At 44.3% G+C, this 26,629-nt stretch overlaps 2 protein-coding genes across 3 annotated transcripts in view; one reads left to right on the top strand and one right to left on the bottom strand.

Annotated features, from left to right (window-relative positions):
* CCR3 (C-C motif chemokine receptor 3) overlaps window positions 1-14,427 on the bottom strand; it is a 57,340-nt gene extending 42,913 nt beyond the window's left edge. The window contains exon 1 of one of the 2 annotated variants that reach the window (XM_064366999.1): window positions 14,312-14,427. The gene's annotated coding sequence lies outside the window, so the exon portion shown is untranslated. The remainder of the gene's footprint in view (window positions 1-14,311) is intronic. The other variant, XM_012470793.3, reaches the window with a different exon arrangement.
* A 2,366-nt stretch (window positions 14,428-16,793) lies between these two features.
* CCR1 (C-C motif chemokine receptor 1) lies at window positions 16,794-24,241 on the top strand. The gene is made up of 2 exons (XM_012470782.2): window positions 16,794-16,934; window positions 20,552-24,241. Exon 2 carries the CDS (start codon window positions 20,563-20,565, stop codon window positions 21,628-21,630), a length of 1,068 nt encoding a protein of 355 aa, XP_012326205.1. The 5' UTR covers window positions 16,794-16,934; window positions 20,552-20,562; the 3' UTR covers window positions 21,631-24,241.
* Window positions 24,242-26,629: the final 2,388 nt, after the last annotated feature.

The following is a 26,629-nucleotide window of genomic DNA, read 5'->3' as shown; positions in this document are numbered from 1 at the left end:
TTTGGGTTTCTATGCACTTCTCTTGGGTATCCATCTGGAAGTAGAATTGCTGGGTCCCAGGGAAAGCACATGTTTAGCTTTACATGCAGCTAAACAGTTTTCCAAGTGGTTGTACCAATTTATACTTGCACCAGCACTGCCATGTGAGAGTTCTCATTGGCCCACAACCTTGTTAACACTTGGTATTGTCTACTCTCAGGGTTTATTTATTTATTTATTTATTTTGAGACAGAATCTTGCTCTGTTGGCCAGGCTTGAGTGCAGTGGCACGATCTCAGCTCACTGCAACCTCCGTCTCCAGGGCTCAAGCAATTCTCCTGCCTCAGCCTCTTGAGTAGCTGGGATTATAGGTGCATGCCACCATGCCTGGCTAATTTTTGTATTTTTATGAGAGACAAGGTTTCACCATGTTGGCCAGGCTGGTCTTGACCTCCTGACCTCAGGTGATCTGCCTGCCTCAGCCTTCCAAAGTGCTGGGATTACAGGCGTGAGCTACTGAGCCTGGCCTAGGGTTTGGTTTTCTGTTGATGCTGTTTTGTTTTTTGAACTTTAGCCATTCTGGTGGTTATGTGCTGCTGTCTCACTGGTTTGTCTCAATAAAAACCACTGTCTCAGATAGCGGTTTTAATTTGCATTTCTCAAATGATTAGTGATGCAGAGCACATTTTCACATACATATTAGTTATTTGGATATCCTCATCTATGAAGTGCCTAATCAAGTCTTTTGCCTATTTAAAAAAAAAAATAGGCCATTGGTTCTTTTCTTATTAACTGGCAGGAGTATTTAATCTATTTTGTATATGCACCCTTCATTTGAGAGAGATCTCCCTGAGTTGTTTCTGGCTTTGAGCACTCATACTGTTTTCTACCCAGCTCCTGGTACCCCTGATCACACCCGATGGAGACTCTATTTACTGACGCCTCTGGGCTTATGTTTCTGAACCTGCTCAAGTCATCTATTGCCCTGTAGTACCTCTAGCCATGTCCCAGACCTGCACCAGCACACTGTGCCTGGCCAAATTTCAGGCCAGCCACAGGATCTAAAATGTCTTTCTCCCTTCTTTCTCAGGAGCCAAAAGACTTCTTGCCTCCTGAAGCTGAGGCAGGCTGAAAAGGGAAAACAGATTTATATAAGTGACACATGATAATGTCACTCTGAACAAAAGCTATCAAACTGTACTTATCAATAGTCACACACACATGCATACATGCACACACACACACCTATATGCATGCACACAACATGTGTGCACACACATAAGCATCAACTTTAATCAGCAAGTCCTTATACTGACCACCTCTTTTACATATGCATCTCAGTGCTGGGCATTGTGGAAAACCCATGAAAAACAACTGGGCATGGGCCCAGCAGCTGAGAAGCTTACAATCTAGTTGGGAAGAAAAGATGTAATACAGACAACATGATATAAAACGCTGCACATTAGATAGTATGTAAGTTCAGACTCAAAAAAGGTTTGTGTTTTTTTTTTGAGACAGAGTCTTGCTCTGTCACCTAGGCAGTAGTGAGCAACACAGTCTCAGCTCACTGCAGCTTCCACCTCCTGGGTTCAAGCAATTCTCCTGCCTCAGCCTCCTGAGTAGCTAGAATTAGAGGCGCCAGCCATCACACCTGGCTAATTTTTGTATTTTTAGTAGAGACGGGGTTTCACCATGTTGGCCAGGCTGGTCTCGAACTCCTGACCTTGTGATCTGCCCACCTTGACCTCTCAAAGTGCTGGGATTACAGGCGTGAGCCACTGCACCCAGCCTCCAGAGAGAGAGAGAGAGAGAGAGAGAGAGAGAGTGTCTGTCTGTTTTAATAAAAAAAGAAATTTCTCACCATTCTGGAGGCTGGGAAATCCAGTATCAAGGTGCTGGCATCTGGTGAGGTCCTTCATGCTATATTATTCCATGGTGGAAGGTGGAAGGGCAAACCAGTGTTTGAGACAGAGAGAAAAAGGGGGCTAAGCTTCCATGATAACCTCTTCTGTGATAATGGCATCAATTCATTAATGAGGGCAGAGCCCTCACAATGTCATCATTTCTTAAAGGTCTCACCTCTTAATACTCTCACAATGGCAATTAAGTTTCAACATGAGTTTTGGGTGTTTTTTTGTTTTGTTTTGTTTTGTTTGTTTGTTTTTTATTATACTTTAAGTTCTGGGGTACACATACAGAACACGCAGGCTTGTCATGTAGGTATACGCGTGCCATTGCAGTTTGCTGAATCCATCCCCCCATCATCTACATTAGGTATTTCTTCTAATGTTGGCCCTCTCTTGGCATGCAAGACTGTAAGGGTTAACTTTGCCTGGACCTGGATGGGGAGTTTTTAGAGCACTTCCTTAATATACTCTCTCCTTCCCCTTTTTAGCATGAAGGGTTTCTTGACAGCTTTCTTGCACACAGGAGACATTCAACAGATGTTTGCCAGTTTGATTGAGGCATGGGATGAGAAAATAAATAGCCACATAGCTCCCATGAGCTGAACACCTACCAATTAAATCACATTTAATTCTTGCAACAATCCTGAGAAAGAAATACTATCTCCCTATTTTAAAGGTAGGGAAACTGAGGTTCCAACAAGTGGTAAAGAAAAATGCCCAAGGTGGCATGGTTTGCATCTGAGGGATGCCAGGTCTGGTGTGCTGGAGTACTTGCTGCCTGTGGCAAGGTCCTGCCATTGCCTGTTGCTTGGGCAAGGTGAGGGGCACAGCATGCCTGGCCATGCATGGTGTCTGAAGTTAGAACCCAGGGCCCAGGGCACCAGATCTGTAGGGCAGGGCTCTGGAAGCGTAAGGGATGCTGGAGGTTTTTCTCCTGAGTTCTCTGCCAGCCTGGCAGTACCCTTCAAGAAGAAGCCTAGGGCTTCCTGATTGGTGGCTTCAGAGGCAAGGCAGCAGCAAGAGAAAGACAAATCAGATAAGGAAAATAATGCAACCAGGCTGCCTGTCAGCCCTGTAACTTCTCCAGATTATCATACTGGACCCATCACTTGCCAAGTCTAGCTAGAAGTTCATCTATCCCCACGAAACCCTCATCTCTCCACCTCCACCATGGCCATCCAGGAATGCCCTGGGTATGCCATACTCTGTGGCTGCTATGTGGAGATGGATTGGTGGTATGGCATTACACACTTTCCTGCTTCCTCTGTCTCACTGCTGTGAGACAGGAATTCAGGCATTAAGTCTTTTGACATGGAGAGCACCAAGCCTTATTGTCCTAGAGAGTGGGACAGCCTGGGACGCCTGCCTATCTGAACATCAGGGCTCCTGCCCAGGCCTCAGGGGGAATCTTCAATGCCAGTCTATGTGGAGGAAGCCTGTGAGAAATTGTGTGGATAGCTGTGGCAAGAGAGGGTCTGAGAAGGGACTGGGGGGCATACAGGAGGAGGAAAGTCAGGCAGAGCTAAGGACAGGGTGGCAATCAGTCAGGGGCCTAGATACACTCCTTCATGGACCCACCCAATTCTCTGTCTTCAGTGGCCTTGGGTAGGTCTGGCTGCAAGGGGCAAAAGAACACAAGACAATCCTTTGGAAGATGTGAATGTGCATTTAAATGACTGGAAACCTGCCAGGGTTGCTTGGAGGAGAGGCAGCCCAAAAATGAAGGCTTAAACAAAACAAAATAACCCTACTCCAACCCATCCCCAACAGTAACCCACAGAGGGAAAAGGAAGAAAGGAATAAGACTAAAAGTCTAGAAAAGGGAAGTGCAAATTGGGTTTAAGATGCCTCAACTGAAACCAGAGCCATGTGGTTTGAACTGTTTGTGTGTCTTGAACCATAGCCCAGCCAAGATGGCTGAGGGGCAAGGCTAGGACCTCTCTTTGTGAAGCAGCACTGGGCTGTGGTGGGCATGTGCAGGAATACCCCTACAACTAGGGAATCAGGCCCCAGTCACTAGTGGGAAGGGCAGATATTCAAGTAAAAGCTATTTCTGCTGAAACCGAAGATTTATATAAACTCAGATACAGTATTTGTTATTATATCAGATCCATTTGTCCTTGAAGATTTAAGATTAAAGAAATGCAGACGTCTTCCCTGTTCATTCATGGCCCTATAGGTACTTTGTAATGGTGTGCTGGTAAATGTTTAACAATCAGCTGTCTGGAGGAAAAATCAAAACAGGCACAACATGCCTGATATAATAGCATTTATCAATTTCCAGTTTTCTTGGTGTAAATACTCTCTGTGGCAAAGTTCAAGCTGTGAACCTACTATCACTAAGGTGAAGGTGGGTAATCTAAGTCTAACAGAGTTTAGGTAACCATAATAACAGCATTGATTGAGTTTACATTATTTGCTAAATTCTTCATGTGCATTATTTTGTTTTATTTTATTATTTCAATAGTTTTGGGGGAACAGGTGGTGTTTGCTTACATAAGTTCTTTAGGTGTGATTTCTGAGATTTTGGTACCCCCATCACCTGAGCAGTGTACACCGTACCCAGTGTGTAGTCTTTAATCCCACGTCTCTTTCCCATTCTTCCCTTTAAGTCCTCAGAGTCCGTTATGTCATTCTGATGCCTTTATATCCTCATAGCTTAGCTCCCACTTATAGGTGAGAACATAGGATGTTTGATTTTCCCATTCCCGAGTTACTTCACTTGGAGTAATAGTCTCCAACTCCAACCAGGTTGCTGGGAATGCCATTATTTTGTTCCTTTTTGTGGCTGAGTAGAATTCCATGGCTATACAAACCACATTTTCTTTATCCACTTGTTAGTTGATGGGCATTTATGCTGGTTCCATATTTTTGCAATTGCAAATTGTGCTGCTGTAAACATGCATGTGCAAGTGCCTTTTTCATTATAATGACTTCCTTTCCTCTGGATAGATACCCAGTAGTGAGACTGCTGAATCAAATGATAGTTTACTTTTGGTTCTTTAAGGAATATCCATGCTGTTTTCTATAGTGGTTGTACTAGTTTACATGCCCACCAGCAGTGTAAAAGTGTTCCCTTTTCACCACATCCACGCCAACATCTATTATTATTACCTCTTATTTTTTGATTTTTAAATTATAGCCATTCTTGCAGGAGTAAGGTGGTATCACGCTGTGGTTTTGATTTGCATTTTCCTGATAATTAGTGATGTTGAGCACTTTTTCATATGTTTGTTGTCCACTTGTGTATCTTCTTTTGAGAATTGTCTATTCGTGTCCTTAGCCCACTTTTTCATGGGATTGTTTGTTTTTTTCTTGCTGATTTGAGTTCCTTGTAGATTCTGGATATTCACCCTTTTGTCAGATGCATAGTGTGCAAAGATTTTCTCCCACTATGTGAGTTATCTGTTTACACTGCTGATTATTTATTTTGCTGTGCAGAAGCTTTCTAGTTTAATTAAATCTCATCTGTTTATCTTTGTTTTTGTTGCATTTGCTTTTGGGTTCTTAGTCATCAACTCTTTGCCTAGGCCACGTCTAGGAGAGTTCTTCTGATGTTATCTTCTACACTTTTTATGGCTTCAGGTCTTAGGTTTAAGTCTTTGATCCATCTTGAGTTGATTTTTGTCCATGGGAGAGATGAGGATTCAGTTTCAATCTTCTACATGTGGCTTGACAATTATGCCAGCACCATTTGTTGAAAAGGGTGTCCTTTCCCCACATTATGTTTCTGTTTGCTTTGTCAAAGATCAGTTGAGTGTAAGTATTTGGCTTTATGTCTGGGTTCTCTATTCTGTTCCATTGGTCTATTTGCCTGTTTTTATACCAGTACCATGCTGTTTTGGTAACTATAATCTTGTAGCATAGTTTGAAGTGGGGTAATATGATGCTTCCAGATTTGTTCTTTTTGCTTAGTCTTGCTTTGGCTATGGGGACTCTTTTTTGGTTCCATATGAATTTTAGGATTTTTTTTTTCTAGTTCTGTGGAAAATGATGATTGCATTTTGATGGTAATTGCATTGAATTTATAGATTGCTTTAGGCAGTATAGTCATTTTCACAATATTGATTCTACCGATCAATGAGCATGGGATGTGTTTCTATTTGTTTGTGTCAGCTATGATTTCTTTCAGCAGTGTTTTGTAGTTTTCCCTGTAGAGATCTTTCACCTCTTTGGTTAGGTAAATTCCCAAGTATTTTATTTTATTTTTTTGCAGCTACTATAAAAGGGGTTGAAGTTTAGATTTGATTCTCAGCTTGGTTGCTACTGGTGTATAGCAGTGCTACTGATTTTTGTACATTGGTTTTTTATCCTGAAACTTTACTGACTTCATTTATCAGATCTAGGAGATTTTTGGATGAGTCTTTAGGGTTTTCTAGGTATATAATCATATCATGGGCAAACAGTGACAGTTTGACTTCCTCAATACCAATTTAGATGCCCTTTATTTCTTTCTCTTGACTGATTGCTCTGGCTAGAACTTCCAGTAGTATGTTGAGTAGAAGTGGTGAAACTGGGCATCCTCGTCTTTTTCCAGTTCTCAGGGGAAATGCTTTCAACTTTTCCCTTTCCAGTATAATGTTAGCTGTGGGTTTGTCACAGATGGCTTTTATTACCTTGAGGTATGTCCCTCTATGGTGATTTTGCTAAGGGTTTTAATCATAAATCAATACTGGATTTTGTCAAATACTTTTTCTCCATCTATTGAGATGATGATATGATTTTTGTTTTTACTTCTGTTTATGTGGTGCATCACATTTATTGAGTTACATACATTAAATCAACCCTGCCTCCTTGGTATGAAACCGACTTGATCATGGTGCATTATCTTTTTGTATGCTGTTGAACTCGGTTACCTAGCATTTTGTTGAGGATTTTTGCATCTACATCCATCGGGATATTGATCAGTAGTTTTCTTTTTTTGCTATGTCATTTCCTGGTTTTGGTATTAGGGTAATACTGGCTTCATAGAATGATTTAGGGAAGAGTCCCTCTTTATCTTTTGGAATAGTTTCAGTAGGATTGGTACCACTTCTTCTCTGAATATCTGATAGAATTCAGCTGTCAATCCATCTGGTCCTGGACTTTTTTGTTGGCAAATTTTTACATTACTGTTTCAACCTTGCTGCTCGTTACTGGTCTGTTCAGAGTTTCTATTTCTTTCTGATTTAATCTAGGTGGGTTGTATATTTCCAGGAATTTATCTGTCTCCTCTAGGTTTTCTAGTTTGTGCATATAAGGTTGTTCATAGTAGTCTTGAATGATCTTTTGTATTTCTGTAGTATCATTTGCAATATCTCCCATTTCATTTCTAATTGAGCTTATTTGATCGTCTCTCTTCTTTTCTTGGTTAATCTTGCTAGTGATCTATTGATTTTGATTATCTTTTCAAAGAACCAAACTTTTGTTTCATTTATCTTTTATATTTTTTTGTTTCAATTTTATTTAGTTTTGCTCTGACCTTTGTTATTTCTTTCCTTCTGCTGGGTTCAGGCTTGGTTTGTTCTTGTTTCTCTAGTTCCTTGTGGTGTGAGTTTAGATTGTTTGTGTTCTTTCAGACTTTTGGCATTTAATGCTATTAACTTTCCTCTTAGCACTGCTTTTGCTCTATCCTAGAGGTATTGATTAGTTGTGTCACTATTGTCGTTCAGTTCAAAGAACTGTTAAATTTCTACCTTGATTTTATTGTTAACCCAAATGTTATTCAGGTACATATTATTTAATTTCCATGTATTTGTATAGTTTTGGTGGTTCCTTTTAGAGTTAATTTCCAATTTTATTCCACTGTGGTCTGAAAGAGTACTTGATACAATTTTGATTTTCTTAAATTTATTCAGTCTTGCTTTGTGGCCTGTCATATGGTCTATCTTGGAGAATGTTCCATGAACTGATGAAAAGAATGTATATTCTGCAGTTGTTGGGTAGAATGTTTTGTAAATATCGCTTAGGTCCTTCTTTGCTAGGGTATAGGTTAAGTCTATTGTTTCTTTGTTGACTTTCTGTCTCGATGACCTGTTTAATACTGTCAGCAGAGTACTGACTCCCCCAACTATTATTGTGTTGCCATCGATCTCATTTCTCAGATCTAGTAGTAATTTTGTTTTATAAATTTGGAAGCTCCAGTGTTAGGTGCATATATATTTAGGATTGCAACATTTTCCTGTTGGACTATACTTTTATCATTATATAATGTTCTTCTTTGTCTTTTTAAACTATTATTGCTTTTAAGTCTGTTTTGACAGATATAAGAATAGCTACTCCCGCTTGCTTTTGGTTTCCATTTGCATGGAATATCTTCCCTCCCGCTTGCTTTACCTTAAGTTTATGTGAGTCCTTATATGTTAGGTGAGTCTCTTGAAGACAGCAGATGGTTGGTGTATTTTTATCTACCTGCCATTCTGTATCTCTTCATTGGAGCATTTAGGCCATTTACATTCAACGTGAGTATTGAGATGTGAGGCACCATTCTATTCATCATGCTAGCTGTTGCTGGAATACTTTTTTTTCCATTGTGTTATTTTTTTATAGGTCCTGTGAGATTTTTTGCTTTAAGTAGGTTCTATTTTGGTATATTTTGAGGTTTTATTTCGCAATTTAGGACTCCTTTTAGCAGTTCTTGTAGTGCTGGCTTGGTAGTGGCAAATTCTCTAAGCATTTGTTTATCTGAAAATGATTTTATCTCTCCTTCATTAATGAAGCTTGGTTAGCCTGGATCCAAAATTCTTGGCTGACAATTATTTTGAGGAGGCAAAAGACAGGACCCCAATCTCTTCTGGCTTGCAGGGTTTCTACTGAGAAACCTGCTGTTAATCTGATAGGTTTTCCTTATAGATCACCTATAAAGGAAAAGCTCAGGCTTTTGCCTCACAGTTCCTAAAAGTCTTTCCTTCATCTTGACTTTAGATAACTTGATGACTACATGCCTAGATGATCTTTTTGTGATGAATTTCCCAGGTGTTCTTTGAGCTTCTTGTATTTGGGCTTCTAGATCACTAGCAAGTCTCAGGAAGTTTTCCTCAATTATTCCCTCAAATAAGTTTTCTAAACTTTTAGATTCCTCCTCTTCCTCAGGAACTCCAATTATTCTTCCAGAGACACAGGTGCCTTCACAGCTCACCCAATGTGTGCAGTGTGTACACTGTGCAAAGCCCTTGCTCATTCATTTGGCACTTCAACCTGGGGGGAGCATTTCATGTCAACACATAAAGTTGCATAGTATTCCAGGGGGACTTAATCAGTCCCTTACATTGCAGTGAACATCCTTGTAATCTGTATCTTCTGCCACATGTGTAAATATTTGTAAGATAAATTCATAAAAGTGGAATTGCTGGAACAAAAAATGCATACACTTCAAATTCTGATAGCTATTGCCAAACAGACCTCCATGGAGGGGGACCCAATGTCTTCTCCCACCAGCAATAGGCAGGCATGACTTTTTCTTCACAGCTTCACCAACTCAGCGCTGGAACAAGATCTGAAGTCAGGTGTCTGACTTCCAGATCCTGGTTATTTCCATGAACTGGATATTGAGTCTCAGAAGTAGCCATCTATTGGGGTAGCCTAGTGAGCATGCTCCCTATAACCCATAACCAACCAAAAAATGTTTACTGAAGAACATCTATAAGCTGAAATGTGTGGTGGTGTGCCAGGTTGTTCTGTGGCACTGTTCATTCATCTCTGGCCCTCTTGGTCCTCTGGCAGACTCCAAACCTCTCTAGCCCCAGGGTAAACATCTCTTCAAAGTCTTTTTGACTCCAGCTAACTTCCTCTGTGTATCTCATGAACCCTCTGCAGACTTCTATCCCACTATACCGTGATCCTCTAGACAGCGTGTCCCACACTGCCATGTGCGAACAAATCCCCTGGGGATCTGATAAGAATGCAGACTTCCACCCAGTAAACCTGTGGTGGGACCTGAAAGTCTGAATTTCTGGTAAGCTCTCAGGTCTTGCCATCACTTTGAACAGTAGAGTCCAGCACTGATTCTCAAACTCTAGCACAAACTTGTTAAAACACAGACTCCTGGGTTGAACCATCAATGGGGACTGAGAACCTTCATTTCCAACAAGCTCCCAGATGACGCAGATGCTGCTGGTTCACATACCTCACCTTGCTTAACATGACTTCCAGGCCTTATGTAATTCAACTTTTAGGACTCTTAACTACTCCATGATTGACAGAGAGAACACATGCTTAATAGATGTGTGACGGATGAGGTAGAAGGAAACAAATACCAGCATGAGCATTCAGACTGGATGCAAGAGGTGACAGGAACATACATGTGACTGTCTGCAGCTTAGATTTGGAGTACAGATGATCATTATCAGCTCTTCATTCCTGCCTGCCTCCCTGCCAGGCCCCGTTCTTGTGGGCACTTAGATTACAGACCTACCAGGTTCTAGTTAGCAGCCCTTGGCAGCAGCCTTTGCAAGTTCAATGGCCATGCTCTCGGGCTCTCTGCCAGCAGGAACCACACCAGAAACTTGTGTGTTTGGGGGCAGGGAAGGAAGCTGGGAGGGGATAATGTGCTCTTGATTCATTCATAGGCTCTCAAATCCTGCCCCCCAGTGTCTGCTTTCTGCTAAGCCCTTCCCTGTATCGGAAGACCTGAGAGAGGGGCTTCCCTCACATCATCCACGTTGCCCTGCAGTGTCCATTACCCTCTGCTTGCCCAGGGAGGAAAGGTGGAGGGGCTGTGTCCTGGTCTCCCCAGAGGATCTGCCCCACAAGTGGTTGTTTTCTCACAGAACATCAGGGCTCCTTATTTCTATAAATTGGCAAAAAGAAGAGGCAGCCCTTTTCTCTGTTAGATGTCCTCATACCTGGGTGTGATACCAGCAGCCATGTTCCTGAGCAGACCTGGTCTGAGCATGTCAGCACAGAAGTATGGGAGGAAGCTGGGTCCCAGATGAAGCTGTAAATTAACTAACTAAGATAGGAATGGCGTAGTAGAGCAGGAAAACCTGACAAGATGGGAGAAAATCGCTAGAGCAATGTTCTTGAGTGAGTGAGAGAAGTTGGGATGCTGTGCAAGTGAAAGGGATGGGTTTAGACAGGAACATGGAGAATCCAGCCATGTAACAGGTGGGAGGCAGAGAAGTGTCCGGAAAAAAAGTGACAGGTAGCAGGGGAGGTGGGGGCTTGTAGAAAGTTTCTTCTGATGGCTTTCATTTTCTCAGTGAAATAAGAAGCAAGATCATCAGCTAAGAATGAGGACAAGAGGTGTTGCAGGTTTAAGGAAAAGGCAAAAGATGTGAACCAATGTCAAAATGAGGGGAATGCAACTGATGGGCATTAAGGATGCTTTGAATACAGCTATCGTCATTTAGAGTGACCCTCGTCAGTGCAGTTGTGTGATCTTCTTTGGCTGTATTAAACTTCATAGATGCAAGTGGGGAGCTGGATCTAACCAGGACCAGGATTTTGCCAAGTGGGAGTGACAGGATCAGAAAAGAGCAAAAGAATTGAGGGTGTGCTTAAGGGAGGGACTGTAATGACGGCTCATAGATTTTAAGATGCTGGGAAGTGAGGACATGAGGAGGCTGAAGATCAGGGGAAAATTAAAATATCGATGGACTGGAGGTCCCACTGGGGTCAAAGAACTGTTGGAGTTGAGGTGCTGAAGGAAGTGAGTAGTAAAGATAGGAGGTGGTGGTCAGAGGCTGGATGCTGGCAGCAGGGAGTGTGAAGAGCTACAGGTACTAGTGATCGTAAGATTCAGGAGCTATGATCATGGGAGTGGGCGACCCAGGTGTGGGGAAGACAAGACCATTAGAGGGATGGAGTTCAAGGAACTACTTGGCTAGGGAACTAGAGGAAATGTGTGCCTTGTGGTAGAAGGTAAAAGATAGCCTCAAACTCCCCCCAGCCTAGTACACCCAGCCGTTTACAATGTGACTTTGTAGCTCCTCCAAAAAAGGTAGTTTCTATTTTCTGACTCCTTGAATACTCCTTGGCTTTGTCACTTACTTGCAAACGCAGCATTACCTGACTTCTGAGGCTATGCCTTAAAATGCTTCACAGCTTCTACTTTGTACTCTCATAACTGGCCTGAGATTGTCATGCAGTGAAGTCTATCTAGCCGACTGGAGGATGAGCAGCCACATAAAGATGAATTGACAGTCAACAACTGGCCCCAACCCCAGATGTGGGAGTGAGAGCGCCTTGGATCACTCATCCAACTCAAATTCATGGGAAAAAAATGTCATTGTGAGTTCTGAGGTTGTATGTTAGGCTGTAAAGACAAACATAAACATATGTGAATAGTGAAATCCTCAAGAAATATTACAAGAGAATGTTAAAGAGTAATTTCAAACCAGAGCTAATATCTAGATTTGTGAGGAAAAAAATGATTTCTTTTTTTTTCTTTTCTGAGCTATTTTGTGTCTGTTGGTTTGTTATTTGCTGTCAGAAGTACCCAATAATGAGATTTCAACACAAGTATCCCCTCCAACCCCCTAGAAGGCTTAAAAACCTCAGAGGTACGACATCAGTCTCTCATTGATGACTTCCTGCCATGGAGAACGGGAAGGCATCAGGGAGGAGGTGGCCTCCTTTAGGGAGGAGGTGGTGGGGGTCTGACACAGATGTTCCCAACGCCCTCTTTTGCTTTAAGACACGATGAAGTACAGTGGGATAGATAAGCAGGACAGAGAGAAGGGAGAGAAGGGGCAAAGAACTCTTGGCCCCTTCCCCTTGGTTTGTCAGGTTGGAGTTTGTAGAATGGGAGGTGAGAGAGTGCCTGGGAGAGGCCAGAGGCCAGGCCCGCAAAAAGGCAGAGATGCAGGAGGAAAAATGACTATCCGGATAGAGGAAGTATGAAGCAAGGAGGGGAGATGGAAAGACAGGCTGGGGAAAGAAATTAGACAAGACAAGAGGAGTAGGGTCAGGGGACCAGAAGCAGGGAAATGAGGTGATGCAAAGGGCCTGGGGTGGCTACTGCCCGAGACCCCCTTACGTCTCCCAAAACCACTTGTCCATCTGTGAGACACTAACCAATCTGACTTTGGTGTTCTGAAAATAGCCTGGGATCAGAAGCAACCTCTTTCATCATGTAACCAGACAGTGTGCCCCAGGATCAGGCAACAGGGACATCTCCATGATCATGGCACCACCCTCTCTCTCTTAGAAATTAACCTATTAATGTAGCAGCTAAACGTAAAAGGTTTGCGTCAGTGACAACCAGGCTCCATGCAGTTGAGGTGCCTGGGCCCTGCCCTGTCTTGGTTAAATTAGAGCATAAGGTTTCTGAAATGTTGAGGTTGCATCAGGAAAGGAGAAGCAGAAACAGGGCTGGGTCAAGATCGATGCCATGGATGACGTGTGCAGGACACGAAAGGCAAATATGTGAGATGGAAGAGGAGGAACCAGCAGGCCAAGTCATGGGGCTGACATAAGAGAGGCTATCAAATAAAGAATCAGAGCCCTAGACAAACTCAAGGTTAGAATCTTCAGGTGTGCACCTTATCGGTACTTCTCTCTTTCCACCACATCGAGAGGCTATAGTCACTGCCTAAATGCTTATTCCTATATGCTTGCTGGTGGAGAAGAATTTCCTGGGTATGACATTCAGTAACAAAAGCAATGGAAGACAATGTGTATTTTACTCACTTACCTGTGTAAAAAAAAAAAAAGCGTGTGTGTGTGTGGTGTCTACGTTCAAAGTGACACTAAAATCTGATACTGTTTTTCCTTTTGGGAAGAGAAATGGGGGAAGTAGGGGGCCAGGGGTAGGCAAACTTAGCTCTTCACCTTATATTTTGTGCACTCAAAAATATAAACAAATTACATCTCAGAGAATTCCTGTAGACCAGTGGTTCTCAAAACTTATTAGAAATGCAAATTCTACACCAGACATGGTGGCTTACACCTGTAATCCCAGCAGGCTGGGGCAGGAGGGTCACTAGAGCCCGGGAGTTTGAGACCAACCTAGGTAACATGGCAAATCCATTTCTACCAAATATATATATATATATATGCATATATATATTTTAGCCAGGTGTGGTGGCACGTATCTGTGGTCCCAGCTACTCAGGAGACTGAAGTGGAAGGATCACTTGAGCCCAAAGGTTGTGGCTGCAGTGAGCCATGATCATGCTATGCACTCCAGCCTGGGTGACAGAGCAAGACCCTGCCTAAAAAAAAATGGCCCCATTCCAGACCGACTGACATTAATCTCTGAGGACAAGCTGAGAAATGTGTTTTAACAAGCTTTCTGTAGATTCTGATGCATATTCAAATATGAGAACCACTGCTCTAGGCCAATGATTCTAGTTCTCAGATTTTTTTTACTTATTAAAATTCTAATGCCGAGTGCACCCTAGACCAAGTACATCAGAGTATCTAGGGGTGTGCCTAGGAGTCAGTTGTCCTTCAAGCTGCACATGTGACTCTAACACAGCAGAAGCAACACCGGTTTCACCTACCTTCTTCTAATTCTGGGATCCACCTCTTCCCAGCCTCAAAGCTTGCTCCACCTGTAGATGTGATGACCTGGAGACTGTTTGTTGGAGTTCTTCCACAACGGCCCCTCAGTTCCCCACCGTCGCTGATTTGGAGAGCGTGTGTGGCTAGAAGACAAGGCCCCACAGTTGAATATGAGGTTGAACCTGACTACGGCCAGGGCCCACGGGCCCTGCAGGTGTTAAACAAATCCACATCCACCACTGGCAGGGTCTCCTGCATCTCTTCCCCCAGCATTGATGCCAAGGCTGGGGAGGAAGGCTGTCCCAGGACAGGGTTCTGCCTAGTGCTAGGCTTCCACTGCAACCTATCTGGGGCAAAGGAAGCTGCCTGCATCTCCTCCTCTCTCCAAGGAAGAGGAACACTGATGTGGGTCAAAGACAATATGGCAACCTTGAGAGAATAGTAGAGTGTTTAAGGACAGGAGTCAAAGGGCCTTTAAGAGAAATGGATGGGATAAGGGCATCCCTCTTTCCTGGTTTCTCTCGTCTCTCTATGCTCCCCGCATGGTACACATCTGCTTTAGTGAGATGGGTGTGTGCACTCAGGGGTTTGCCTCCCACCTTGCAAGGCCACAGGAGAACTGGGTGTGGGTGTAGGAGGGGAGACAGAGCAGGCAACTGAGCAGCTCTTGTTTAGGCTTTGAGCTAAAGAGAGAAAGGAGGCTTCCTAGCTCACAGCTGGTTCAGCCCAGTTCTTCTGGAGGAGAAAGATCACATGGGACTCTGAGCCAAAGACTTTGCGAAAATCTAGATCCATATTCCCCAAACTTAAGCATGCATCAGAATCATATGGCAGTCTTTGTCAAAACCTGGATGGCTTGGCCTTACCCCCAGGACTTCTGTGTCAGTAGGTCTGGCATGGGACGATAGAATTTGCACAGCTAGCAATATCCCAATGCTGATGCTGCTGGTCCAGGGACCTCGCTTTGAGAACCACCGCTCTACAGGACTTCCTCACCACTTCCCACCCTGGGTGCACCTTTCCGTAGCCCAGGGTATTTCCCAGACCACTGCAAAAGCTGTTCCTCATCGTGGTAACTTGCTTCATTGTTTGTGATCCGTGCTCAGCTGGAAGTTCTCAAAGAATGAATCCCGCCTCTTTCTTCACCACTACATCCTGAACACCTAACACCACGCCTGGCACATTGTGAATTCTGAATAAATATTTCTTCAATGAACAAGTGGATTTGCCTTGTACGTCCCCTCTGTGGTATGAAACCTAGAGCAGAGCTGGAAGGCTGGTCAAGAATGAGGTACTGACCATGTCCCTTACCTTCGCCAGGACCAAGGAAAAGGCAGCCCTTACAAGCCTCTGTTCTCTTGGTGGAACTAATCCACCAGCAACATACTGCAAATAGCCAGGCACATGCAGACCCCCATTTATTTCTGCTGAGTGATGATCAGATGCCAAGTTTAGGCCATGTTGTCTAAATTCTTCATTTTACAGATAAGGAAACAGAACCATGAGGGACAAGTGACCTTTTCAAAGCACATTCACACTGATGATTTCTGAAACAGCACTTTGTAGCAATGCAGTAAGGAAGGCTGGGGTGTCCCCACTTTACAGAAGACACAAGGGCAGTGGCAGAATAGGTGTTGGCAGTTGTGAGGAGAGTCACGGTATGCATCATTTCTCAGGTATTTTTCACTGTGCCAGGCACTCTGACATTTTTCATGTACAAGGTGACCTCATGCTTCTCCTTGGAGGTAAGCATTCAGTACTCTCATTTAGCAGAGCAGGAAACGAGACTTAGAAAGGTGAGTGATCTGCCCATGTCACAGGTGGAGAGCTGGGATTTGAACTTGGCCCATGTTTGACCATCACATAAAGCAGGAACGGGGCGTCAGAAAGGGAAGGTCAAAATATAACCAAAAGACCTATATTCTCTCCATGCTGGAATTTTCTGGGGCAAAGCCACTCTGTGAGGTTTGGTGGGAAGGGACGTGGGGAGCAGACAGCAGAGGGACAGTGAGCTCCCAGAGGCGGAGGGGCACGCAGTGCCGAAGAGAAGCTGCTGCCTCTGTGCGTACCCATGTCAGTTGGTTTTGACGAACAGGACTCAGGGTTCCAGTTTAAATCCTTCCATTCACAGTCTTTAAGGAAGAAGAAGAAGAAAAAAAAAAAAAGGCTGCCACTGATCGCAAGAGCTCTATGCCCTGCCCCCATCCTAACATACACATCCCACACTTCGATTGCTGCAAACATTCTGGGAACATCTCACTCCCACCCACCTCACCCAGCATAGCTCCATCTGCCCTCACCCTGCCCCCAATTCCCTTAAGGCAGAGCTCACAGGGCCAAGACTCAAGTGCCTCAGAGTGAGCAGAGAAAATCCTCGCAGTTAACTTGACCTCCTGGAAGTGGCCACTGGGGGCGTTGTGGCCATTCATGAGCACTGAACCACATAAAAAGAAGAACTTTGTCCCCCTTCTTGTCATTTTGAAAGACTGTGAAACTGGAGTCAATTCTCCATCATCACGCAGGAAGCTGAGTACTTCCTACTTAGGACATTGAAACTTGACTTCATAAAAACTCGGAAAGCCCCAGAAACAGACTTCACGGACAAAGTCTCTGGGAACCAGAGTAAGTGGCATTTGTTTTTTCTGTCTTATCTATTACTGTGGAGGGCAGTCTTGATCAAAGACATGTATGCAGCTAGGCGCTCCTCGAAAGCGAAGAATTCTTTGAGGGTGGGGCAAATGTCCTAAATAGCCCATGGATGCAACTCCAAGGCAATTAATACTGTAGCAATACTGAGAATGGTGGATTTATAAGGTTGGGTGCACAGATGTGAAATAGGCTCTTTTGCTAAAAAGGAAGCTTTCTTGAAAGATTGGCTGTTGGTTACTGATTAAGAAAGTCAGCCAGTACTAAGGGACAGAGGGTGTTTTCTGTGGAAACCTATTCAGCAAGAAATTACTTGCCAAATTCCCCCATGTAAAGGAAACCCAAGCATGGAGTATAAATAAATTATAGAAAGAGGGAAATATTAGTTAGAAAATTCTCGGCAGATGGAAGATACTGAACCTATCTCTTAAGACTAGAACCAAGGATCCTCAAAATCAGCACTGCTGTCATTGGAGGAGGTAGGTTTTCACTCATCCAAAGGCAAGGAGCTGGCCAGATGGGTCTCGAGGGGCACCTGTTCTGCCCTAATAACAAGACATGGGTTAGGATTTTGTTCTGAAGACAGAGGGGCATGGTGGCTCCTTATACGTATCTACTTCATAGGTGATCTTAGTGGGTCCCAGATTTCAAAGAAGAGGTGGAAACTCCCAGAAGTTTGCACAGCCTGCCAGCAGGCTATGTGCCACTCTCTGATCCTTTAGTTTCTGCACTGAGCAGTGGAACAGCTCTGGACTGTTCAGAATGTGGGGCCTGGGCAGTGATGTGCTGGTAAATGTTCAACAACTGACTCTCCTGAAGAAAAGATCCCTGCTTTATAACATTTGTTGATTTTCATGATATAAATGCTCCCAACTGTGGTCAGTTTCAAGCTACCAATCTGCTGAATGTGGAGTTGGGAAAAGATGCATGTAATTGGCATTTATGAACCAGTGTAAGCCAGCCAGCACACCATAGGTCTGGGTGTCTTTCACCATTACAGACTGCTCTATCTCTGCTCAGTGCTTCACCAACTCCCAGGCTGGAGGACACTGGCAGTGGGGGGTCCAGGATCCAGGACTATAGCTGACCACCACGCAGTGGCCTTGAGGCAGACTTCTGCAGTAGAATACAGCAGGGCTGACAGATTAGATGACAACATGGTCCTTTGGTTTATCTTCTCAGGCCCATCCCAGATCACCTCCCTTTGGGAACAGCATGCCTTGGAGTGGCTGCCTGGTGCTTAACAAGTTGGGGAAATAACAAATGGAGTTGGAGGTGGAGGGGAGGCAGTTATGGAGGTGACTCGGTTTAAAATGGCACCTGACAATGTTGACCCAACTTGCTTTTGCCAAACCTTCCCAGAAACTAGACTCATGAGGTCAGCCTCACAATAGCTGCTCTTTGTGCTTTCCAAGCTGTTTGCTTACTTCCACTGTTAACCTGCCAGCCCACCCGAAAGTGCTGACTACCAGACTGAGCGGTCTGCCCTCGTCAGCAATGGCAGTGGCCGCAGAAATCAGAAACTGCCAACATAGCTTTGTCAGTGACTGGTAGCCTCACTCTCTCCATAAATAGGGCTGATTGGGTGTCTCCAGAGATGGAGGAGTGGGCCAGGGGACGGATTTGATGACAAATTAAAGTTCCTCACTTCCCACCCTAATAGAGTATCACCCCTTCCAGCCAGGGTGCCCTGTATCCTCCATGCACCTTAATTTCCTTTACAGTGGCTATTGCAGAAACGTGAATTGTGTAAGCAGGAAACAGTCCTCAAGGAAAGTAGGAGGAAGAACACCAGAGACCCAGGTTTAAGAGAGAAATTATAAAGTAGGTGCCACCTACTTTACTGATTGGTATTTGGGTCAAATCAATTTAGACTGTTATCAGTAGATTGACAATTTCAAACGTCATTCACATGGAAGGGACCACCATTGTCCACCATTATAAAGAAAAACCACTTTCTAGATTAACTACAAAGAGATTTGGCAGGAGGGATATGCGGACAGGGTATAGCAGCCAGCCAGGGACATCCTGGACATTGGTGCCTGGGACACACGGGTGGTGACAGGCCTCAGGGAAGGGCTCCTGCAGGAAAGGAGGTCTCTCAGGGAAGTTTCCTGAGAAAAATGCCCTGGCCTGGCCCTTGCCAGGCCTTCAATAAGGGCTTGGCCCTTGCCCATAGGGTGGGGGAGGGCACTTTTCTCATATATTACCCCACAGTATCCACAAGATAAGAGTTACTTTCCCACATTCCAGATAAGGAATGAAGCTCAGAGGGGTAGACTAATTTATCCAAGGTCACAAAGCTGGTAGGTTACACCTAAGCCCATACTCCATTTGGGGAGGCATCTTTAATAAGCAATTGGAAAGGATTCAAAAGATGTGCCAAAAAAGCAGGGACTGGGAGAAGTCCTACAAAGGCAACCTACAGAGTGATTCTTTTTTGTTTCATTTTTGTTTGCTTTGAGGCACCCCTGGGTAAAATTATCTAAGAGCTTATCTCAGCAGAGTTCAGCTAGTCACTGTGTAACATCACCTCATAGCTCTAGGCCATCTGGAGCTCTTCCTACCCTGATACCCGGTTTTCCCTTTTTCTGACCAGCCCGCCTCCCTCCTCCCCGCCTGCGCTTTCCTCCGAACCCTTTCAGGAGGTCTGCAGAGTGACGTGGGTCTACCTGTGCCACCTAAGGGCTGCGCAATGTGGGTCAGGCTCAGCCCACTCTGGTGCCCTCGGCGTCTTCATCTCCAAAATAATGGCATTGACCTACGAGGATTTCGCTACGGCAACACCACTGGTATTTGGGGCGGAATGGCCTCTGCGCTGTAGGACATCCTTGGCTCTGCCTAGCATCCCCCAGTCTTGGTGACAACAACAACAAATGCCCACACACTTCCAAGTGCCCCAAGGGTACTAGGTCACTCTCGGCTGAGAATCTTTTCAGACCAAAAGCCATGAAGATCTGTAAGTTTTGACTCTGAGCCAGGACTGTTTTCCTTCTCAGAGCCCTTCTGTGGGCTCCACGGTGCAAGGACACCGCTCAGTGACAGCAGCAGGAATGCTTAATGGTGTCAGGGCTATGCATCTGGGCTTGAGCTCCAGCTCTGTTCTCACGAGAGGTGTGTCCTTGAGCATGTTTCCTAAGCACTCTGAACCTCTGTTTCATCACCTCTTAAATGAGAACAATAATGGGACTCCTCCAGGGCTCTTTACACTGAGTCCAGTGCCTGGCCCATGGGGGTGCTTAGGAAGTATTGGTTATGAACAGTGTGGTAAGGTCTCTGGTCTCCCTCTGGCTTTCCACCCACTGAATTTATCCCTTACAAACCTCTTTGCTAAAATGATTTAATAATGATTTGTACACTCATTTGTTTATTGCTCCCACTCCCTGTTAGACTATAGATTCCTAGAAGGCAGAGAGGACCTGGGTCTCTCTAGGACTTCCTTTTGTCCCCACTGCATGGCACACAGAAGGACTCAATAAACATTTATCGAATGGTAGAGAAATGTCACCACTGCCTTGTCTTGACTATCCAGAGCTCACTGCCTTTAATAGCAGAGTAAAGACAAACTCTTTTTTTTTTTTTTTAACCTGTAGGAGAAGCCGGGATGGAGACTTCAGCCACCACAGAGGACTATGACATGATCACAGAGTTCGACTATTCAGATTCGACTCCGTGCCAGAAGGCGAACGAGAGGGCCTTTGGGGCCAAGCTGCTGCCCCCGCTGTACTCCTTGGTATTTGTCATTGGCCTGGTCGGCAACATCCTGGTGGTCGTGGTCCTCGTGCAATACAAGAGGCTCAAAAACATGACCAGCATCTACCTCTTGAACCTGGCCATTTCTGACCTGCTCTTCCTGTTCACGCTGCCCTTCTGGATCAGCTACCAGTTGAAGACTGACTGGGTTTTCGGAGATGCCATGTGTAAGGTCCTCTCTGGGTTTTATTACACAGGCTTGTACAGCGAGATCTTTTTCATCATTCTGCTGACGATCGACAGGTACCTAGCCATCGTCCACGCCGTGTTTGCCTTGCGGGCACGGACTGTCACTTTCGGTGTCATCACCAGCATCATCATTTGGGTCCTGGCCATCTTGGCTTCCCTGCCAGGCTTGTACTTTGCCAAGACCCAGTGGGAGATCACTCATCACACCTGTAGCCTTCATTTTCCTCACGAAAGCCTACGAGAGTGGAAACTGTTTCAGGCTCTGAAACTGAACCTCTTGGGGCTGGTGTTGCCTTTGTTGGTCATGATCGTCTGCTACACAGGGATCATAAAGATTCTGCTCAGACGACCAAATGAGAAGAAATCCAAAGCTGTCCGTCTGATTTTTGTCATCATGATCATCTTCTTTCTCTTTTGGACCCCCTACAATTTGACTACGCTTATTTCTGTTTTCCAAGACTTCCTGTTCACATATGAGTGTGAGCAGAGCAGACAGTTGGACCTGGCTATTCAAGTGACGGAGATGATCGCCTACACGCACTGCTGTGTCAACCCCGTGATCTACGCCTTCGTTGGTGAGAGGTTCCGGAAGCATCTGCGGCAGTTGTTCCACAGGCGTGTGGCCGTGCACCTGGCTAAATGGCTCCCCTTCCTCTCCGTGGACAGGCTGGAGAGGGTCAGCTCCACGTCTCCTTCCACAGGGGAGCATGAAGTCTCTGCTGGGTTCTGACTCAGACCACAGGAGGCCAACCCAGAACCAGCAGGGATGACCTGCCAGGCACACAGGGCCAGCAGCCTGGCTCTCCCAGGCGGGTTCTGACACTTGGCACAGCATGACATCACAGCCACTTGGGGTAGAGAGGGAGTGCACTGGTAGCCTAGACTAAACCACTTCTGGGGCTTCAGTCTTTTCCATGAACTTCTTCCCTGGTACAAAGGAGACAAATGAGCAAAACCAAATATTCCAGAGACCGGGACTAAGCTTACCAGAGAAGGGCGTGGGCTCAAGCAAGAGTTCAGATTTGTGACCATTAACATTGTCAACAAAGTCACCCATTTCCCCACTATTGCCTGCACAAACCAATTAAACCCAGCAGCGGTGACCGTGGGCTCCATTCAAATCGAGCTCTTGAGCCATGGGAGACACTGATGCATGAGGAATTTGTTCTTCCATCACCTCCCCCACCCGTCCACTGCCAAAGAACTTGGAAACAGTGATTCCCACAGTGACTCCACTCTGAGTCCCAGCATCTGCCTCCCTCCCCTCCACTCCCACCACAGGGTTTGGGCTCTTGAAATCCTAGGGAACATAGAACTCATGACGGAAGAATTGAGACCTAATGAGAAATAGAAATGGGAAACTACTACTGGCAGTGGAACTAAGAAAGCCCTGAGGAAGAATTTTTATATTCACTAAAATCAAACAATTCAGGCAGTGGGCTAAGCACAGGCCATATGAATAACACGTTGTGCTTCTTAAAATAGCCATAAAGGAGAGGGACTCCTCATTTCCATTTGCCCTTCCTTTCGTTCTATTTTTCAGAATCTCCCTTCCCTTTAAGTTGAGTGATATGTTGGTAGATTCTAATGGCTTTATTGCAGAGATTAATAACAGGCAAAAGGAAGCAGGTTGGTTTCCCTTCTTTTTGTTCTTCATCTAAGCCTTCTAGTTTTACGGGTCAGGGTTCTGACTGCTACCTTGGACTTGTCAGCAAAAAAATTGGCCTGCTGTGTAAGCTGACAGTATTTGTAGCTGATAGGGGGTTGGGAGGAAAGGGTCTGCTAGGAAGGGTGGGGTGAGATTCTACGTAGATGTAGGAGGCCAAGAGGGCCCTTAACTCAAAGTAGCTTATTTATCCAAAATGTTCTGGATGCGTCATCTCTAACCAAGGACCCCTCATTTATCATGCCTTTATTTCCTTTGCCCTCAGATGTATATTTCTTTAAAAATCAATTTCCTTAACCATCATTCTCAGCAAACTGACACAAGAACAGAAAACCAAACATCGCATGTTCTCACTCATATGTGGATGTTGAACAATGAGAACACATGGATACAGGGAAGGGAATATCACACACTGGGGTATGTTGGGGGGCGGGAGGCTAGGGGAGGGACAGCGAGGGAGGCGGGGAGGTTGGGTAGGGATAACACTGGGAGAAATAGCTGTGTAAGTGACGGGGGGTTGGAGACAGCAAACCACCATAGCATGTGTGTACCTATGCAACAATCCTGCAAGATCTGCACATGTACCCCTGAACTTAAAGTACAATAAAAAAATCAATTTCCTAATAACAAAACTTATTTCTAAGAAAGCTTAAAAAAAAAGAAAGAAAAAAGAAAAAACCCCAAACACTGAAATTATCTACACTTCCACTACCCAAAGAAAAAATGTGCCTACTGTGCACTTCTGGGTGTATTTTCTTTTAGTTTGTTTTTTGTTCTGTGCATATTTATGATAATAACAAAGATGGACTTCAATTGTACTCAGTTTTTGGTGCCTGCACTGAAGTCTATGGCAGGGATGCACCCTAATTTATTCCACCCATTTCCTCACTATTGCTTGCACAAATCAATTCAGCCAGAAGTGGTGACGGTGGGCTCCATACAAAGCAAGCTCTTGAGCCATGAGAGACACTGATGCATGAGGAATGTCTGTTCTTACAGGGTGCTCAGCTCAGGGTGCCACACAGACACAGGGATGCCAACGGGACCCAGGGAGGATGGCAGGGGGTGGAGGGGGTTACTGCAGAGCTCAGGGTGCCAAGACAGTAAAAGGGAGAATGAATTATCAGTCAGGCACCCTAAGCTAACAGGTGTCCCATCTTATCACACAGTGACACCACTGGGCTGACCTCTCTCCTTTAGTGGACACTAGAGCTGCACCCTTACCAAGCCACCCGTCCCCTTCAGTGGGACCTGTGTTCACATGTGGTCTTTATACAAAGGAGCTGCTGTCATGATGGTCTCGAAAACTTTTGTCTGGGGTAGAGGAGGTCATGCCACCTGGGCTTACACCCTCATGCAGAAAATATAGACAAATATAGGCCTTAGGAGTCCAGGTGGATGTGAACTCTCCAGTTGTAAACCCACCAGCTCTCTCAGTGTGTAGAAAGGAGGCTTAACTGAATTGAGAAATATTTGTCTACTGCTTTAGTAAAATAAAACTGCATCAGAAATAGTATTTGGTCCACAGTAAAATCATAATGTGGAACATTTCACAAGATCCTCCAGTTCCATTTTGAAGTAATACTTGTTTTTCCCCTTATTACAAAGGGAATTTCTAGCTGTAGAAAACTAGCAATAGCTTAAACACACACACACACACACACACACACACACACACGCACAAAAAAGAAAATGAAAGCACCTGCAATTCTGCTCCTCAAATATAGCCCCCCTTATTATACTACCGTTTTAGTAGGTTTCCTTCTAGCACTATTTCCTAAATGCACACACATACACAGGCAACCGCACTTACTATTCTGTGTGCATGTAACGTCGGTAACGTTTGATACATAGTAGGCACTAAGTAAGTGCTGGCTGAGTGAAGCTCAATCTCTGAGCTCCAAATCCTAGTCTTTTATAAAGAGGAGCCTAGTATCTACCTCATAGTGCTGTTCTGAGGATTAAACAAAATAAAGTTAGGAAAATCGGGCCGTATTCCTCCAACATTATCCAATAAGACATCCGCCAGCACCTTTCCTTGGTCACTGAAGCCATTCCAGCTCCTCCTGACTGCCTCCCCCGCCCCTCCCTGTGCTAATGGAGCACAGCCCCAGACGCCACAGCGCTACTGCTGTCCCCGTTGTTTTCTCGATTTCATCCTTACAGAAAGGCTGCCGGAAGAGCACAAAGAAATTCCCTCTCCCCTATGCAGACTCACCAGTTGTCAGCATTTTATCACCTTTGTCTTAAATTCATCATTCTGTAGATGATTGATAGATAGATAGATGATAGATCAATCTAGATGCTAGATATAGAAAAGTAGATATAAAATGCTATTTTTTTCTCCACAATCATTTGAGAGCAAGTTACAAATATGATGCCTCATTATCACCATTACCCTCAGAATGTTTTTACTAGCAAGGATATTCTCCTGCGTAACCAAAACAGGAAACTGATAGGGACACAATATCACCATATTATCTGTAGCCCTGTTTCCAGTTTTGCCCACTTTGCCAATAATATTCTCTCTAATCTCCGGGTCCAGAATTCTGCCAGCACCTTTCCTTGGTCACTCAAGGAAATTCTGGACCCTGGGATTATAGAGGACATTATCGGCAAAGTGGGCAAAATTAGTTGTCTGCCCCTCTAGTCTCTTTCAAGAGCAGTTCCTCAGGCTTTTCTTGTCTTTCGTGACTTCAGCACATAAGACCAACAGTACAGTTACCTGATAGACAAGGATTCCTCTATTTGGCTTACTGGTGTTTCCTTAGATTCAGGTTATGAAACTAGGGCAGGAATCACACAGAATGGATGCTGTGTTCCCAGTGCATAACATCAGAATGTGCCTGATGCCAACCTTCCCTGCCACTGGCAATGTTAAACTTTATCACTTGTTTAAGAAGGTATCTACCAGTTTTCACCACTGTAAGGCATTAATAAGTGACAATTATTAGTTCACTTCCTTCTGAAAAGGGAAAGCTTCTCTTCTCCTCCTCCTATTTATTATATGTATTGGCAGGATCTCATGGGGCTCTTTTTTATTCAATGGAATATAATTTAATGTCGTCTTTATTTTTATGTCCAAATGGGAGCTGGATCCTATGTCCTTTTGTTCCAACTCCATTGTCCTTTGAGTGATCCCTCCTTCTTTGGCAAAGAGATCTGTCTTGTATTTTCCCTGCCCCTGCCACAGAAAGACGTATCTCCAAGCAGCCCGGCTTTTTGTAGTGGAAACTAATATTTAGAAACCAAGATTTGAGAGCTACATGTCCTCATTGTTAGTGGAGTACTATTGTTTTCAGGCCTTCTTCATGGACAGAGCTAGGAAAAGTATCTGTGTATGTATAAATACAGTAATATACACACAAATACACACACAAGTATATCTGTCTAATCTATAGCGTGTAAAGCCATGCGTTCACACCAGTACCTCCAATGACAATCTTACATAGCATTGTTCTTTCACTCTTCTCCCTCTTCATAGTTGAAACTGGCTTCCCTTACAACAGGATACCTGGCTCTCATTGCTGTCAATGTAGTCCTTTCTACATTAATCCTTTAGTGGATAGTCACAGTTCTTCTGAATAGGCCAGCCTAATGCCTTCCTGCTGCCAGTGATGAGAGTCTCTGTACACCGGTTGAGTTCCCCTTCAGCCCTTTTGCTCAGGCTCCAGCATGTGAACTGCTGTACGCAGTCTTGGCACCAGGGAGAGGATGAGAACTTTTACCTTCTTAAATTTTTCATTTCTTCCTTTTAAAAAAAATTCCACATATCCTGGATCTGCTCCCTACCCCAACATCATAGGCACAATTTAAATATTTTGTTGACCTTTTCAAAGAAACAGCTTTTGTTGCATTGATTTCTTTTCTGGTCTTTCTTAGCTCTTTTCTTCTGCTTACTTTGGGTTCATTTGATTTTGTTTTTTTGTTTTTTGTTTTTGTCTAGTTTATTAAAGTAGAAGCAGCTATGATAATTGATTTAAACTTTTCTCCTTTTTCAGTATCAGCAACTAGAGCTTTAAATTTTCCTCTAAGGACTGCTTTTGCTGCACTCGACAAATTT

Source organism: Aotus nancymaae, unplaced genomic scaffold, assembly GCF_030222135.1.
Source record: "Aotus nancymaae isolate 86718 unplaced genomic scaffold, 86718_ANA_hifiasm-v0.15.2.pri h1tg000067l, whole genome shotgun sequence".
Lineage (NCBI taxonomy): Eukaryota > Metazoa > Chordata > Mammalia > Primates > Aotidae > Aotus > Aotus nancymaae.
The sequence above is the reverse complement of the archived record's forward strand: the minus strand, read 5'-3'. Positions and strand labels throughout refer to the sequence as shown.